A 19,594-nucleotide genomic window follows, 5' to 3' on the forward strand; every position below is an offset into this window, starting at 1 on the left:
ACTGAAAGTTAAATATAAATTTAAAATTGTTGTGTACACCACCAAAACAATTATTAAAAACGTGCATTCAAATTTATAAAATAGCTAGTACTTTCATTAAGAGCTTTTAATACTTGGAAGTACAGATGTACTGTGAGAAATTTTATGAAACCCTGCAGGGTGCAGGGGAAACAGAAACAGAAGTCTACAAAACATTAGGTGATTCTAATTTTTTCAGTCTTCACAAACTAAATGCTTTTGTTGCAAGATATTAGACATTAGCAAATGTCACTCACTTAATGATAAAAGAACATCTTGTGGAAACAAAGAAATACAAAATTGATGATACTTAGACCCTACTACTTTGGTGAGATTGTTTTAAATATATGTTTTAACTGTAAAAGTGATGATGTTTCAGTATGTAATTGTTACAGAGAACCTGAGTCCACTATGGTCTTTTTTATGTGACCAAACTGAAATTCACCAGAAATGAGATAAGGAGACCAAGGAAAATCCAACTGAAGGAGGGGTGGATGGTGATTTTTACGCTTATTCTCCTCCTGGGAAGGAGTTTAGTCTTTTAACCACTATTTCACTGTTGTTGGTGACATTGTAAGGACAATACAGTGAAACCACACTTTTATATTTTTCAATGAACTTTGTGTGAATTATGGAAAAATGTAAATTTTGTGAAATTACTGTTTCAGGAAAAACTTTATAAAACATCAATAAACAATGATTTTATTATTATCTATGAGTAAGTCCCTTATGACTATGTGAAATACTTAGAGGTGGGCATTTACCTTCATTTTTGCCCACATTTCTTTCATTCTCTTCCTGTGGGCTTCTTTCCTCTCTTCAGAACATGTTGTTCCAGTCTTCTTCTTTGGACCTGAGCATTTCATGGTTTTGGACATTTCTGGTTCTATTTTTGTCAGTTTCAGATCAGTTTTGATCTCACCAATCTGTTTCATTGTGTCCATTTTGGCTTTGCACTTATTGATAAAAAAATCAACTATTTGTTTTATATCTCCACGTCTATCTTTAAACAGGGTGGTTGTGGGACCTCAGCAGTTCTCTACAAAATGTCAAATCACAATGCCTTCAGCTATCTAAATTTCCAGTTTTATTCTATTTTTGTTACCAGCTTGAGCATTACACTACACCATCTTGAGGCACCTGACTGACGTATTGGAAGAATCCCACCTCTTGGACAATCAAAATAGGTGCCAGCATACAGTCACTGGTATAGTAGACTTCTTTATAATACAGAAATCCTTTAGATCATCACTTGCAGTCTACGATCGAGGGGATCACTATATTAAAGAGAAGTCTACGGACAACAGTGACTGTAAGCTTGCCCCTATTTTGATTATACAAGAGGTGGGATTCTTTCTAAGCATCAGTCAGTGGGCCTGAAGATATGATAGTTTAAAGCTGAAAGTGGTTGCAAAATTAAAATAAAACTGGAAATTTAGACCTTTTGTAAGTCTGGTTTCATACTTTCAATGTGTCCATAGAATTGTAACCTGTGTTTTCTAATGCTGCTATGGATATCTGCATATTATTTGATTTGCTGATTGCTTTTGAGTCACTACTGTTCATCTACAAGTTTTCAGCCTAGAATTTTTCTTGAATTTGGGTTCCTCTGAGAAAGAGGAATGTCTTTTTTTCTGTTTCTGCTCTGCAGAGGGATTCTGGTTCAATTACTGCCTTGTAATATCTTTGTTTTGTGTGCTTAGAGACACATTTCTTGTTATAGATATTGTGGGTATGTAGTACATATTTTTCATCTTCTAGCATCTAATTTCATTTGTTTTTGTTTTTATTCCATTTTCCTGAATGGTTACACTGAGATATTTAAATTGTGGAACTCCTTTAATTTTGCAATATTTCAACTCTATGAATTTTGGTGCTTCTTGTTGCAGGTTATGTACTCTTTCTTTCCAAAAGACATCTGCAGAGCATTTTTTTTTATGCAGTTTCCTTCAAGAGTCCAATCTGATTTCAGATTGGGGAAATGTCATAAGTTAATATTGTTAAATCGTTTGCAAATTTTAGGCAACATATAGATAACTTGCCTTTATGTAAAGTGATTGGTTGGTCAAATTTGAGAACAAATTTCTGTTTGCCCCATTTTTGTAATCATTTTCTCAAGGACATAGTTGAAATGTAACAGAGACAGCCCATCTTCCTGCCTTATCCCCATTTTTATTTTGAAAGAATCAGAGAATTCTCTCATATATTTAACCTTAGACTTTGTACCTGTCAGTGCCTGTTCCATGATTACAAGTGTTATCAGACCTAGACCTTGCTCTTTTAATATTTGCAAGAGTGATACACAATCAACTGCATTCTAGCCTTTTATGAAGTCAACAAATGTATGGACTAAATCTTTGCTAGAAATTCTTTGATGTCTAAGGATTAACTTTAAGTTCAAAATTTGCTCTAGACAAGAATGCTATGGTCTGTATCCTGCTCTGTTCTGTGTGCTCTACTGAGAAGACACTGAGATATAATTTTATATGCAACTGATATTAGTGACATCCCCTGTAGTTATTTACATATGTTCTGTCACACTCCTAGTGTAATGGGTGACTTAACATATTTTTCCAATCTTCTGGAATTTGATCTGCTTGCCAAATGTCTTGCATGAATTTGGTGATGTCTTTTATGGTGTTTGAAGCTGCTGATTTGAAGATTTCTGCTGATTCCACCTGCCTCCAAAGTTTTACTCTTTTTTTAGTCTTTTGAACAGTGTGGCTATTATTTTCTTCATCTAGTGTTAATAATTTAGGATTAGTGTTCTCAGTTTCTCTTGATGGTAATCTTTGTGGTTTTCTGGGCAGTTAATCCTTAATTCACAAGGTGTGGTCTCTCAGACTGTGTGAGAATTTTTGCACTTGCTCTCCAAAGTAAATTCTCATGGAGTGCTTCTATGCTCCACCTACTCCTTAAATTGCCAACTCTATGGTGTCTTTAAGTTGCCCTTGATGTGTTGGTGAAAATACATGTTTAAATCTGGAGGTATGCATAAAACATCATCCGAAATTGTGCTAAACTCATTCTCTGAAAATTATTTTGAGCAGCTAGTTAATGAGCCCATGTGAATAGTAAACAGACATGAAAACACGTTTGACCTGCGCTAATAATGAGCATCAAAAAAGATACAGGGATTACTGGACACAGGGTTGCTGTAGTGAGATGGAATATTGTCACTGCGAAATCCTCCAAAATAAATGAAAAGTATACCTATTCAAAAAACAGATAAAAATTCACTTGATGCCTTCCTGAGAGATAATCTCCACTTCTTCCAAATTAACAATGGAAGTGAAAAGCAGATGTGGCTTGAATTCAAAGAAATAGTATCAACAGCAGTTGAGAGATTTATACCAAATAAATTAACAAATGATGGAGCTGACTTCTCTTGGTACACAAAACAGGTCAGAAAGCTGTTGCAGAGAAAATGAAAACAGCATGCCAAATTTAAATGAATGCAAAATCTCCAAGATTGATGATCTTTTACAGAAGCTTGAAATTTAGCATGGACTTAAATGTGAGGTGCTTATAATAGTTTCTATAACAAAACTTTGTCTTGAAACTGGGCAGAAAATCCAAAGAGATGCTGGTCATATGTGAAGTATGCTAGTGGCAAGACACAGTCAATGCCTTTGTGGGAGCCTCGAACAGCAGCACAAAAATTGCAGACAACACAGTCAACAGGTCGAAATTCATCCATGCGCCCCCCTGCGCAGAAGTACTGTTAGGCCAAAGCACGGCAATGATGTGGTACCAATGGGCATGCGAGACACAGAGTGACACCAGTGTGAGCATGCCACTGTTACTCAGTGGGTGTCTGCACTGTTCTGCGATCCCACCAGCCATGGTCCATGTGGGTCGAGCACACTCCCCACCATCACGTACGAAATCAGACAGCCATCGCATGTTCACTACATTTCTCGCACCCGCAAATGAAATGGCATCCACAAGATGAGAGAACATTTGCACCAGCCAGATGCACATACATTGTATTCTGTGGCCATGAGTCTGTACTGCATGCTTGATAACTGGGGAGTGTATACCCTCTGGGATCAGTGTTTGAGCTGTTCACAACTGTCACACAATCGCCCACATGGACATTTCAATTGTAATTATTATAACTTTTCAGTGTACATATTTTGCTGTGAATAAATGTGTTTTGCATATGAATTTAATTACTATCATATATGCCTACAGTTTGACTAAGTGCATGGGTGCAGCAGTAAGCCAGTCCACTGTACAACAGGTTTGAAAGCAGCAATGAACTATGTGTTGCTTGCTTCACCTTCTCTGCACAATTACAATGGAAATACTATAAACAACAGTACTGCCAAAATGGAGTTACTAAACACAGCCTTCCAAAATTCCTTCACCAAGGAAGATGAACTAAATATTCCAGAATTTGAATCAAGAACAGCTGCCAACATGAGTAACTTAGAAGTAGATATCCTCAGAGTAGTGAAGCAACTTAAATTACTCAATAAAAGCAAGTATTCCAGTCCAGGCTGTATTCCAATTAGGTTATTTTCAGAGTATGCTAATGCAATAGCTCCATGCTTACCAATCATAAATAATCACTTGCTCGATGAAAGATCCACACAAAGACTGCAAGGATGCACATGCCACACAAATATTCAAGAAAGATAGTAGGAGCAATCCACTAAATCACAGGCCCATATAGTTAATGTTGATATGCAGCAGGATTTTGGAACATATGTTGTGTTTGAACATTATTATTGTTTATTGACACACAGTCAACATGGGTTTAGAAAACATCATTCTTGTGAAACACAGCTAGCCCTTTACTCACATGAGGTGTTGAGTGCTATTGACATTTCCAGAAGGCTTTTGACTCTGTGCCACACAAGTAGCTTGTAATCAAATTGCTTGCTTATGGAATATCATCTCAGTTATGTGACTGTATTCGTGATTTCCTGTCAGATAGGTCACAGTTCACTGTAATTGATGGAAAGTCATCGAGTAAATCATAAGTGATTTCTGGCATTTCAGAAGGTAGTTTTATGGGCCCTATGCTGTTCTTTATCTATTAAAGCACTTAGGAGACAATCTGAGTAGCTGTCTTAGGTTGTTTGCACATGATGGTGTTGTTTATCCTCTAGTAAAGTCATCAGAAGATCAAAACAAATTGCTAAACAGTTTAGAAAAGATATCTATATGGAGAAAAATTGGCAATTGACCCTAAATAATGAAAAGTGTGAGGTTATCTACATGAGTGCTAAAAGGAATCCATTAAACTTTGGCTACATGGTGAATCAGTCAAATCTAAAGGCCATAAATTCAACTAAATACCTACAAGTGACAATTATGAACAATGTAAATTGGAAGGAAGACATAGAAAATGTTGCGGGAAAGGAAAACCAAAGACTATTGTGACATTGCCTGCTTTTTCTTTCTCGTTGATTGTCCTCGGTGTTGACATACTGTGTTGCTACATTGGCCGAAAAATGGGGGGTGGAAGTTCAACACTGACTACTTTAAATGATGTAACCGACAGGTGCACATTTGCGTTTCACAGTTTTTTACTTTCACTGTTCACAACACCCCAATAATACACAGCTATATGGATGGTGCACTATTGTTTAACTTTTGATACGTCTCATTAATAGGTTGCAAGCAAATGTCAACATACTGCTACAATAGTTTACTGTTGAACGTCTAAGAACAGTAAAACCCTAACCACACAGTTCTTGCCGCATAATACGGCAAGTATTGAACAGACACTGTAATTATTTTAGCACATGGCCTATTACACTTATTTCACAGTTAAACGGATGCACTGTTGTTGTAACCAATATGGGTTTCTCGTCTGAAAATCGTGCATGGACTGACTGTCTTGAGCCCAAAAATTGGGCCATTATGTATCATCACAACAATAGGTGCTGAAACTACACATTGTTTGATATTTAAGTTGCAGAAATTACAATTAAAACAGAAATCATTCAGTTAACTGAATACATCAAAAAATTGGTTCTTTTTAACAGTTTCTTCTACTACAAGGGTTAGTCCTAATTATTTGTTTAAATGATGAAATTATCTGATATAGTTACAGAAACAATACTTTTGATAAAACTGGTAATTACTTTGGAATTAATTAAGAACTGGCTCTGCTAACATGTTTTCGAATAGAGCCAAATAGATCCTTTAAGAATACTATTAGTTGTTCCTCCAAATGTTTATAACTAGTAGATAATTTGTATTTGTTTATAAATCATCAATAGAATTTAAGTTACAAAACAATTACTGATTTCACCCTATAACAAAAGATATTAACAAGGAATAGTCAAAATAAATCAGAAAATCAATTACATACATCAAACTATGCACAAAATTAGATCTGGTGTTATATTCTTTAAAACTGAGGGCCAACCTTTCTCTTTTATGGAAATGGAGATTATATTCATGTATGTTACTAGTAATTAGTCAAAAATGAAAAAATTAATTTTAAGGAGGCAAATGGCAAAACAAGAGGCGAAGTAAAAATATCCCAGCTTGCTTCGCTGATCTAATAAAGAGACTGCATACACTATGCTTGTCCACCTCTTTTGGAGTACAGTGTGGGATCCTTACCAGATAGGATTAATGGAGTACATAGGGAAAGTTCAAAGATGAAGTTCAAAGATGAGCAGCATGTTTTGTATTAGTGCAAAGTAGGGGAGAGAGTGTCACTGATATGATACAGGATTTGGGGTGGACATCATTAACACGAAGTCGTATTTCATTGTGGTGGAATCTTCTCATTAAATTTCAATCGCCAACTTTCTCCTCCAAATGCAAAAAAATTTTGATGCAAACCTACATAATGACAAATGATCATCATAATAAAATAAGGGAAATCAGAGCTTGCACAGAAAGATGTAGGTGTTCACTTTCTCCGTGCGATGGTCGAGATTGGAATAACAGAAAATTATTTTTATAACAAAAAATTGTTGTTAAGGTTAAGGGAAATTATTGTTAAGTTTAACAGAAAATTATTTTTAAGTGCCTTTGCAATGCACTTAAGTGTGATTTGCAGAGTAACCATGATGGTGTAGCTGTAGCTGTAGCTGTAGATGTGGTTGTCTATAATGTTGGTTGCATTATCACCTTTTTTGTTTGTTGCTGACATGTTTTATTGACACATGTTGGGGTCTTCTAGACCACACAACATGAACTACATACCTGGTTTCATAATATAGTACAAAATGTTTTTATGGAAATGTGTCAAATGTAAGTATCCTAAGTTTGGTGATGTTGTTAATTGGTGAATAGAGGAACATGGCAGTGATATAGATCACAAAATAGGTAAGACAACAATGTTGCAATAGTTAGTGATCACAATTCTGCTGGTGAACAAGAGTATCATTCAGTGGATGAACTTCAGGACAGTGGTTATCCTCCTGTTTCTCAAATAAAATACTTAAAGTGTTAGTTAACACCAATGGGTTCTGGGTGGTGGCAAAGGAAGTTGTAGAAGCAGTGAATGCCAATTTCGGAGATTTTCCTTGTGGTACTGGGTGCAATTTTTATGTGGAAGTTTAAACCCTGGAATTGGGACATATTCCAAAAGGAGAACAAAAAGTGTGTGTCAGTTGTGACTACTTAAATATCATTGCTGCTTGTTGCATATATTTAAGCTGTGCTATTAGGAACATAACCACAGCTCTTGTTTATCATTAACAACATTACATACATTTGCGCTATTACTGAAATTTAACCCAACCCCACAATTTGTTTGGTAACCTAACTAGAAACTACGCTAAACACAATATAATGTTGTGAGTTTGGTGCCATTAAGAGACAAAGCACTAGTGACATTAATTGATCTGACTTTTAATGACTCATACCATTTCAGACCTAAGGTGTCCAGGGCTCAAGAGATTGGTGAGAAGTTTGTAGCTATGACAATGCAAAACATAAGTGCAAATTGACATTGCGAACATTCAAAAGTTTGAATGGACTGATAAAAAATATTGTAAACTGTGGACAGACATTACTTCTGGGAACATAAAAGCAATGCATTTGAAAGTACTGAATTTGAAATGTAAGCCAGTCACTCAGAAATGAGGGGTGAATTGTGGCAAATCTCGTGATCAAAGATGCTTAATAATAAAGAATAGGGGTTTGTGATGCACACATGTACTTTCACTATTTTTGAGTTAAATAACTGTACAGAGATTAGAATACATACAAAAACAATTGTTGGCACTGTTAGTAGGTGCTACTCTGAAATGAAAAGACCAGCATCAGGAGGAAATCATGGTAGACCACTTGAAACCAGACTGAAGTTTGAAGAAAAAAAAGAAAAGAAAAAGCTGGCTATTTCCAAGTAATACTGAAACATAAATTAATCTATGCCTTTCATAATGTTTGAAGAGTGTTTTTACAGGGAGAAAGAGTCATGACATAAAAGAAAAATAGGTTAAGATAGAGAAGGGTTGGAATGAAGCAGAGCTCACTACAAAGTTCTGATGAAGAAATTGAAACATGGGTTTTCATTTAAGTGATAGTTTACCTTGCTCCAGTTGTATCAGCAAACACTGAGTAGAAGCCTCTTCTCTATCTCAGACAATGTTGACAGTAATTTCTGAGTTTTAGTTTGAATAAAACATATGTGAATATTTTGAGTAATTTTAGATTTATTTAGCTTCCAAGTGTCAGATATTTCTATCAAAACAGGCAAAGATGCTATAGTTTCATTAGGAACTTACCTGTTCGGGGGATGGGGTATCACTTGGGATGTCTGTGTCTTCTTCCTCAAGTAATGGCTCCAGTCGTCGTCTTGGAGGGAATGATCTGCTGCTGGTGCTTGCTAAAGGTGGTGTTGCTAGTAACTCATCCATCATCAATTCAGTGTCTTCCTCTGCTGTTTCTATAGATATTGAATCAGCTGGTGTTTCATGCTGCTAAAAGAATAACATTATACTCTAAAAACATCCACAAAAATGTTCCACTAGTTGAACATTAAATATAAATAAAAGCAATCATAGCACAGATTTTTAATAATGCAAAAATATTAACATATGAGGGGAAGGAAAACAGTGGAATCTTTTGGTCTGTATTATTCATAAGGCAAATTATAAGGAACTGATGTTTTGTCACAGGAAAATATCTATGCAAAATCATCTCATAAAATGTCATAGGTTACACAAATATCATAATTATGGACATCATACAACAGAACATGTTTTCATATCTGGAAATCTACATTTCTGTGTCAAAAGTAAATAAACTGTGTACTGCAGTTTGCATTCCGCATAAATTATACAACTTTGTAATGTTGATTAAAACTGTTGATGGATACGTTGGCCTATCTCTGTACTCTGTAGCTCAGTGGTCAGTATGTGTGACTTCTATATGGAGGGCCGGAGTTCAACTCCTGGTACTGCCAGCAATTTTTCCTTTATGGGAGGACTGGAACAGAGTGCTCTCAAACTCATGATGACAACTGAGTAGTTACAAGTGAGAAGTAGTTGCTCCAAGGTCTGGGAAGCTCGCATCAGCTGGGGAGTGGTATGCCAACCCAGTGACCCTCCATACTACATCACAGTGATATCACTGGCAGAGGATGACTCGGTGGCTGGTTAGTACTAAATGACCCAACAGGGCCAGTACATTGAGCTTTAGCCTTAGTGTATATATTATCATAGTGGGTCTGAGGAAATGGCTCCTTCTAACCGTATACTGAAGTGTGATGCAGGTAACTGTTATTATGAGGGTCATTTCAAAAGTTCTGCACACTATAAGATAGAAATAATGAAAATAATTTACTTCATAAAATACCTTTGCAGGCCTTCAGTATAAACTCCATTCTTACTTATGACAGCTTCCCAACATTTTAATGACTTCTGCATTCGGGCTACAGCACCTTCGTTGTTGAGCTGTCTGATTACTTGGGTCACCTCACTCAAAGCTTCATCAATATCAAAATGTTTTCCAGGGAGTTGTTCCTTCAATTTTGGAAACAGATCAAAGACTGGTGGACTCTTGTCAGTACTGTATGGTGGGTGCAGAAGTATTTTCCATCCATCCACATTAGTTGAGTTTTCCTCTCACTGGTACTGCAATATGTGGTCTTGCATTATTGTGGAAAATGAGGACACCAGCTGCAAGCATGTCTGGCCTTCTTTGACAAATTTTGAGGCACAAAACATTTTGCAGAATCAGCTTGTACTACGTGCCTGTTACAGAATTCCCCCTGGGGCACTCTATCTGTAGTTATGACTCCATTCGTGTTGTATGCAAAGATCATAATCAGGTCCACCTTTGAGTGCTGCCAGCAGAATTTTTTTGGTAGCACCTTTTCCATAGTGATGATTGAGACTTCAGACTGATTCAAGATCTCATGCCCAGGCTTCATCAAGTGGAACAATCTTTTCAGGAATGGTTCTCCTTCTGTTCAACAATGTTGAAGCAATTCTTCTGTGATTCCTTTGCCGCCTGCTTTCTGCTCTACACTCAAATAATACAGAACTCATCTGGGAGCAACTTTTCTCATCTTTATCTTTCCAGTTATGATTCTGTAAACTGAAGAGACAGACATTATGGCCTCATATGCAATTTCCTCACATGGTTTTTGTTGAACATCTCTGAAGATGTCGTTAACAACAATCTGGAAAGGGTACTCTGTTGCAGTTGATGGCCTTCCACTTCTTGGGTTACACTCAGTACTTATTCAGCCTTCATGGAAATGAGCAGACCAGCATGATACAGTGCTACTACCTATTAAAAATTTTAGTATAGCTATCACACATGATTGTTTGCTACACTTCAAAATTCACTGACTTAGTAAATAAATATAGTTTCACATTGAATTTCTTTGAATCTAGCAGAGATAATGGCCAATCAGCAACATGTATTGACAATGTTATAACTAATGTATATGAAGATGTGTATAAATTTTGTCTAGCTCTGGGTATTTCAGATTATTGTGCACTGTTCAATGAGCTGCCACTGACAGACAGGAACATTTCACGTTTGAGAACCCATATTAGCAGGAACTTTAGCAAAGAAAACTTGCTAATATTTAGTAAGAAGCTAAAAGAGAAAAAAACAGTCTTTTGATCATTGTAACTCAAGTGAAGAAAACTTTAAGAAATTCCTAAACAGTTTTCTTGGTGTCTTTAATGAAACATTTACACCTTGACTCTTCAACAATAAAATGACATATAAATTAAAGTGGATTACCGAGGGCATAAATATTTCTGGTGTAAGGAAAAGGGAACTGCACACAGAACTGAAATATAATAAAGATACTGTTTTCATTGAATATGCTAGATTCTACAAACTATATTTAAAAGAGTTGTCAAGGCAGCAAAACAACTGGCAAATAACAGGAAAATTTTAAATCATAAAAATAAGCAAAGGCTGTGTTGTCAGTCATTAAATCTGAGTTAGGTGTCAAAGCCTGTAACCAAGAAATTTCAAACTTTGTCATTGAAGGAAATGCTATTGTAAGTCCAACTCAGATACCAGAGTACTTTAATGAATTTTTTATAAAAGTAGCAAAGTCTGATGTAGATGTAACAGATTATCACAACAAAGTAAATCCCTTTGGCCTAAGTGAAAACTCTGGAAACTTTACAAAATTCTTAAAAGTTTCTGTGAAGGATGTAGAAAATGCTATTCTAACATTAAGAAACAAAAAATCTGCAGGTTGGGATGGAATGCCCATGAAAGTTATTAAAGCAGTACACAATAAAATTGCAAACCCACTACCTCAAGTAATAAATCAATGCTTCGAAAAAGGCTGCTTCCAGAGGTACTGAAATATGCTGAAGTCAAACCACTCTTCAATAAGAGATAAGAGAGATCATGGGAAATTATTGTCCTATCTCAATTCTCCCAGTCGTATATAAAATATATGAAAAGCTTGCAGTTTCCCAAATTCAAAACTTCATTGCAAAATATTCTGTTATTCTAAACAATCAATTTGGTTTCCAGCAGGGAAAAAACACCATAGATGCAGTGAACAGTTTCACTGAGAAAATAAATACGTCATTAGACAAGAGAAATAAGGTGGCAGGAATTTTCTGCCACCTCACAAAGGCATTTGATTCTTTAAATCATGCACTGCTTATTCACAAATTTGAAAAGTATGGCATTAGCGGCCATGCCCTACAATGGCTTAAATTGTACTTATCAAACAGAAAGCAAAGAGTTAGCATCTCTTTAAATGGAGCATCTAAGACCCATATGATGAAATTCAAATACAGACAGTCAAAATGTGAGCAGATTAAGATTTTTCACAACAACCAAGATATAGAAGAAGTTGACTCAGTCAAATTCCTAGGTTTAAATGCAGATAAAAATTTGAGCTGGCAGGCACACATTGAATACCTAGCAAACAAACTGAGCAGCTTTGCATTTGCAGTGCAAATATTATCAACTGTAATTGACATGGACACATGAAAAGTAGCATATACAAGCTACTTTGAATCCATTATAGGTATGGTATTGTTTTTTGCGGTAACTCGACAAACACAGCACAGATACTAAAACTACAGCAAAAATCATTTTAAATATGCTAATCATAAAGAATCATGTTATCCATTACTTAGAAAACTTAAAATATTAACTCTGCCATCCCTATACATCTATGAGATTATTATATTTTTGTACACCAAACATGAATTATTTGAGGGAAACGATTTTGTCCATTCACATGACACTAGAAACAATGAAAATTTTATGCTCCTCACCAACCACCTCAGGCTATATGCCCAGGAACCTCAATAAATGGGAATGAAAATTTGTAATAAATTAAAAGGGAACAAGTTAATGCAGAAGAATTTAGGTCCACTTAAAAGAATGCTATACGAGGCACTGACACTTAAATTTTATTACTCAGTGGATGGATTCATGCAGGGCAAACTGGATATTTCATCTGGATACAATGTGTTACATATTCCAAGAAATATCCTTATAGTGTTATTTATTTTGGTGCTATTATTTATTAGTGTAAAAATCATTGTAAATTTATTATAAATTTTTGACATGTCCCCTGCATGCAAACCAAATGGATTGTAAATGTACATCATGAGATGAATACAACACAATTCACAAATTCACTACATTATTCCCACAGATCTCTCTCAAAGTGTTGTAAAGTTCTGTTGGGTTCCTTCCACCTAGGGGTTTGATTTTGATGCAGAAATGCTGGTCACTATGTATAATCCAAACTGACTCGGTTTCAGCTTCTGTTTTAAATCTAATTACTCCTGACAAAACCATGTGAACCAGCAAATGTATATGATCATCATGCCTAAAGTCTTGTACATAATTGACATGAATTTCAACTTGATCATACCACTGTAAGGGTTGTGCATGCACAGTGTGCAGGAATTTTGAAATGACCTTCATATTAAACAGTTTTCGCAATCTTCCAAACAAATGTTGGCTTGTTTCTTGTTTTCCATTTCCAATTTGCATTATTTGCATTCTCTGCTTCTCCCCATTCTTATATTTTTTTATTGGAATTTTAGACACTGATACTACTGTTGCAGTTATCACAAATAAAATGATTGTCATTTAACAGAAAATGCTCATTCCATTATTTTCCAAACTTCCTGTTATACACAACTAAAAGAAACAGGCTATTGCAAAAAAATACTAGCCATTTGTAATCTGCTTCTCAATAGCTTCACTTTTGTAGTGGTTACTTGTTAAGTACTGTGACCTTGTTTGACTTATTAAATAATTTAATATGAAGATGAAAACAGAGTAACAGGAATAGGAGTAATTATAACTACACAAATTGTGAAGCAAGAAAAGAGTTATTTGCAGTGTAGTGACAGAGTAGATAATGTGTAAATAGAATAGAATAGAATAGAATATTTTTATTAGCCTTTCAGTATTTTTCATACAATTGGCTTCATCAAAGTTTACAGAGGGTTTTAGTTTCAGTACGATATTCAAATAGTTACAGAAATGGGAGAAAAGGAACTAAAGACTTTTTCTTCAGCATTATGTAAAACAATGTTTTATACAGTAATTAAATACACACATAAGAAAAGAATCACAGTAAATAACTACAGGGTGTTTCAAAAATGACCGGTATATTTGAAACGGCAATAAAAACTAAACGAGCAGCGATAGAAATACACCGTTTGTTGCAATATGCTTGGGACAACAGTACATTTCAGGCGGACAAACTTTCGAAATTACAGTAGTTACAATTTTCAACAACAGATGGCGCTGCAAGTGATGTGAAAGATATAGAAGACAACGCAGTCTGTGGGTGCGCCATTCTGTACGTCGTCTTTCTGCTGTGAGCGTGTGCTGTTCACAACGTGCAAGTGTGCTGTAGACAACATGGTTTATTCCTTAGAACAGAGGATTTTTCTGGTTTTGGAATTCCACCGCCTAGAACACAGTGTTGTTGCAACAAGACGAAGTTTTCAATGGAGGTTTAATGTAACCAAAGGACCGAAAAGCGATACAATAAAGGATCTGTTTGAAAAATTTCAACGGACTGGGAACGTGACGGATGAACGTGCTGGAAAGGTAGGGCGACCGCGTATGGCAACCACAGAGGGCAACGCGCAGCTAGTGCAGCAGGTGATCCAACAGCGGCCTCGGGTTTCCGTTCGCCGTGTTGCAGCTGCGGTCCAAATGACGCCAACGTCACGTATCGTCTCATGCACCAGAGTTTACACCTCTATCCATACAAAATTCAAACGCGGCAACCCCTCAGCGCCGCTACCATTGCTGCACGAGAGACATTTGCTAACGATATAGTGCACAGGATTGATGACGGCGATATGCATGTGGGCAGCATTTGGTTTACTGACTAAGCTTATTTTTACCTGGACGGCTTCGTCAATAAACAGAACTGGCGCATATGGGGAACCGAAAAGCCCCATGTTGCAGTCCCATCGTCCCTGCATCCTCAAAAAGTACTGGTCTGGGCCGCCATTTCTTCCAAAGGAATCATTGGCCCATTTGTCAGATCCGAAACGATTACTGCATCACGCTATCTGGACATTCTTCGTGAATTTGTGGCGGTACAAACTGCCTTAGACGACACTGCGAACACCTCGTGGTTTATGCAAGATGGTGCCCGGCCACATCGCACGGCCGACGTCTTTAATTTCCTGAATGAATATTTCGATGATCGTGTGATTGCTTTGGGCTATCCGAAACATACAGGAGGCGGTGTAGATTGGCCTCCCTATTCGCCAGGCATGAACCCCTGTGACTTCTTTCTGTGGGGACACTTGAAAGACCAGGTGTACCGCCAGAATCCAGAAACAATTGAACAGCTGAAGCAGTACATCTCATCTGCATGTGAAGCCATTCCGCCAGACACGTTGTCAAAGGTTTCGGGTAATTTCATTCAGAGACTACGCCATATTATTGCTACGCATGGTGGATATGTGGAAAATATCGTACTATAGAGTTTCCCAGACCGCAGCGCCATCTGTTGTTGAAAATTGTAACTACTGTAATTTCGAAAGTTTGTCTGCCTGAAAATGTACTGTTGTCCCAAGCATATTGCAACAAACGGTGTATTTCTATCGCTGCTCGTTTAGTTTTTATTGCCGTTTCAAATATACCGGTCATTTTTGAAACACCCTGTAGCTTATATAATATCAAAACATTTTCTTCATAACTTAGGTAAAACATATATTTTGATGATTAGTTTCTAAGAATTCTTCAGTTGTATAGAATTTGTTGTTTTTTAGCCAGGCTTGCAATGTATTCTTATATTTATTTAGTGGTACTGTACGAGATGAGCATGGTAACTTATTGAAAAATTTTATGCTTAAGTACTTATAGTTGTTGTGGACTACAGCAAGTCTTGTGGAAGGCAAGTCCAGCAGGTGACTGTTTCTTGTACTGTGTGCATGCACATCACATCTCATGTTCAATTTTTTTGAGATTTTCTCTGGCATATATTAAACAGTTATATATGTACATGCTTGGCACTGTCATTACGCCAAGAGATTTAAAGCAATTTCTGCAGGACTCTATGGGTGCTAACCCTTCCATGCACCTGATTGCTTTCTTCTGCCATCTGAAAATACTTTCAGCCCCTCGGGAGTTACCCCAAAGCAATATTCCATATTTCAGTTGGGAATGAAAAAAAGCATAGTATGAGTGGAGTAGCAATTGATTGCTCACACTGTTTCTTAATTTATACAATAAGAAAAGTACTCGTGATAGTTTACTGCATAGATAATTTGTGTGTCCTTCCCATGAGAGCTTTTGGTTTATGATTAATCCAAGTAATTTCACTGTTTTGTTTTCATTTTTGGTTACTTTGAGATTAAATATTATTTCTTCTGTTGATCTATTTGTTATTCAGGTTTTATCTGCCATATAAAAGACACTCAGATGAGACATCATTGAAATACATGAACAATTAGAAGAAATATTGGACCTTGTTAATGGGGAAAGTTAAATATAAAAAAATTAAACTTTAACATATTACTCATGTAGGACTAATATGTGAACAGGAGTTGTTACATATATTAAAACAGAACACAAGTTCAAAAACATTGCAACAAGTAGATTTTGTAGTAATCAGCATATGAAAATGTGTGCTTATGAATCCATACTGAAAAATACTTCAGTTTTCAATGCAACTGTGTATAGAACCCCACTGAGAAATTTTGAAACTCTTTACAAGGCATATGGATTTCTTACTACGCTATGTGTCAGGTGACAGCAAGCAGTTAATAGTCTGTGGTGATTTCAGAGTAGTTTTTCTAAAGGATTCAGATAGGAAAAATAATCAGGAAACCTTATTTGGATCCTACAATTTGATCTCAATAATTAATTTTCCAACATGGGTGGATAAAGACAGCAGGACCCTAACTGACAATATTCTTCTTTGATGAAGCTCAAAGCAAGAAAATAGCTGCAAATGCAGAAACAAATGCTCTCTATGATCATGATGCACAGTTAGTTAGGATAGATGAGATAGTGTCTTATAGTATAGGTACTCCTCAGTGAAAATCAGATGAATAATTAATCATTCCAGGACAAATGTTTTTAAAATGGTTTACAAGGAATGGCCTGGAATGAAATTCATAATAAAACAAATGCTGACATAAAATTCGATCTCTTCCATGATGAACTCGTATTATTACACTATGTGATCAAAAGTATCCAGACACCCCCAAAAACATACGTTTTCATATTAGGTGCATTGTGCTGCCACCTACTGCCAGGAACTCCATATCAGCAACCTCAGTAGTCATTAGACATCATGAGAGAGCAGAATGGGGTACTTTGCGGAACTCATGGTCTTCGAATGTGGTCAGGTGATTGGGAGTCACTTGTGTCATACATCTGTATGTGAGATTTCCACATTCCTAAACATCCCTAGGTCCACTCTTTCTGATGTGATAGTGAAGTGAAAACATGAAGGGACATGTACAGCACAAAAGTGTACACGCCGATCTCCTGTGTTGACTGATAGAGACTGCTGATAGTTGAAGATGGTCATAATGTGTAATAGGCAGACATTTATCCAGACCATCACACAGGAATTCCAAACTGCATCAGGGGCCACTGTAAGTACTATGACAGGTAGGCAAGATGTGAGAAAACTTGGATTTCATGTTGCCACACATCACGCTGGTAAATGCCAAATGACACCTCGCTTGGTGTAAGGAGCATGAACATTGGACGATTGACCAGTGGAAAAATATTGTGTAGAGTGACAAATCACAGTACGCAATATGGTGATCCAATGACAGGGTGTGAGTATGGCGAATGCCCATTGAACGTTATCTGCGAGAATCTGTAGTGCCAACAGTAAAATTTGGAGGCGGTGGTGTTATGGTGTGGTTGTGTTTTTCTTTGAGGGGGCTTGGACCTCTTGTTGTTTTGCATGGCACTATCACAGTGTAGGTCTACATTGACATTTTAAGCACATTCTTGCTTCCCACTGTTGAAGAGCAATTTGGTGATGGCGATTGCATTTTTCAGCATGATCAGGCACCTGTTCATAATGCATGACCTGTGGCAGAGTGGTTGCATGACAATAACATCCCTGAAATGGACTGGCCTGCACAGAGTTGTGACCTGAATCCTATAGAAACCTTTGGGCTGTTTTGGTACACTGACTTCATGCCAGGCCTCACCGACCAACATCGATACCTCTCCTCAGCGCAGCACTGCATGAAGAATTCCCCAAGAAAGCTTCCAGCACCTGGTTGAATGTATAACTGCGAGAGTGGAAGCTGTCATCAAGGATCAGGGTGGGCCAACACCGTATTGAATTCCAGCATTACTGATGGAGGGTGCCACGAACTTGTAACTTATTTCTCTGAAATGTCTGAGAACATTTCACACAGACATTTAATAGGCAATGGATTGGTCGGGGAGGTCCATTACAATGCCAAGCTTATTCCCCTGTTCTTAATCACTTGCATTTTTGATTTCGGGCACTGCAAGCCCATTAATGGTGTACAAACATTTCAGTAATGCATCATCAACGCCTGCCAGTACACCTGTGACCAACCAGGAGTTTTTCACAGAGTTTTTGTTTCCCTAAGAGCTTGCAGTAGAAGAGATAGGTTTCACAGTAATAAAAGTGAATGAATGCTAATAGCTCTTAAGGTATGCCTTTCAAATCCATGTTTATTGGATATTTTTTTCTTTTTTTGGTCTATAATATCACCTCTAAAAACATGGAATACTTTTTAATACCCTGTATAGTAGTGCTAAGTTGTCTAGAGGAATTTATTAATTAAAGTAACTTATGATCTGTGTACCTGGGATGTATGTTGGAACATATTATTTTCCATTTTTCCAAACCATAATACCATAAGGTATTATTTTATGGGGAAACTCTAATTGTGTGCATAACATCTTAACACTGCACAAGGAAGTGGTTTGGATACTTGCTGATTCCTCAAATACGGCACATAGCAAACATTTGTTTTGTGAACAAATAATCATTACAGTAAAACTATATAGTCTGTCAAAATCAATTAACAGTTATGAACTCATGGGACACAAATTATTTAATAAGCTTCCACAAACTGTACAAGATTTATCGGAACAAACATTCAAACAGACACTGCATAACTGTTAGTTGCCTACCCATTCTACAATATAAAGTAATTTGTTACTTGTAATGTAATTAATCATATGTAATTTTAATAATTAGCCTCTTTTACTTTTAAACTACCCATTGTATTTTACTATGTGAGAGATTTTGTCATTGTGGTAATGGTCTAATGACAACAAAATTATTATTATTATTTCTTTCCTTTCTCAGACCTTATGTCTGGTTAAAAATGGAAATTGATGCGGACCTTGATCAAGCGTGACTTCCTTTTAACTGTACGGTATATGTTACATTGCATTTAGGAACTTTTGGGTAATTGAACATGTATCAATAATTACAGATTTCTGTAGTTGTATACACTCCTGGAAATTGAAATAAGAACACCGTGAATTCATTGTCCCAGGAAGGGGAAACTTTATTGATACATTCCTGGGATCAGATACATCACATGATCACACTGACAGAACCACAGGCACATAGACACAGGCAACAGAGCATGCACAATGTCGGCACTAGTACAGTGTATATCCACCTTTCGCAGCAATGCAGGTT

General features: G+C 36.6%; 1 protein-coding gene across 1 annotated transcript in view; it reads right to left on the minus strand.

Moving 5' to 3' along the window:
- The window catches only part of LOC126470665 (uncharacterized), a 1,059,339-nt gene that overhangs the window by 57,521 nt on the left and 982,224 nt on the right, over positions 1-19,594 (minus strand). Inside the window, exon 21 of the mRNA XM_050098659.1 lies at positions 8,727-8,921. Coding sequence (XP_049954616.1) covers positions 8,727-8,921 — 195 coding nt within the window. The remainder of the gene's footprint in view (positions 1-8,726; positions 8,922-19,594) is intronic.

The sequence above is a fragment of the Schistocerca serialis genome, chromosome 3, assembly GCF_023864345.2.
Source record: "Schistocerca serialis cubense isolate TAMUIC-IGC-003099 chromosome 3, iqSchSeri2.2, whole genome shotgun sequence".
Classification (NCBI taxonomy): Eukaryota; Metazoa; Arthropoda; class Insecta; order Orthoptera; family Acrididae; genus Schistocerca; species Schistocerca serialis.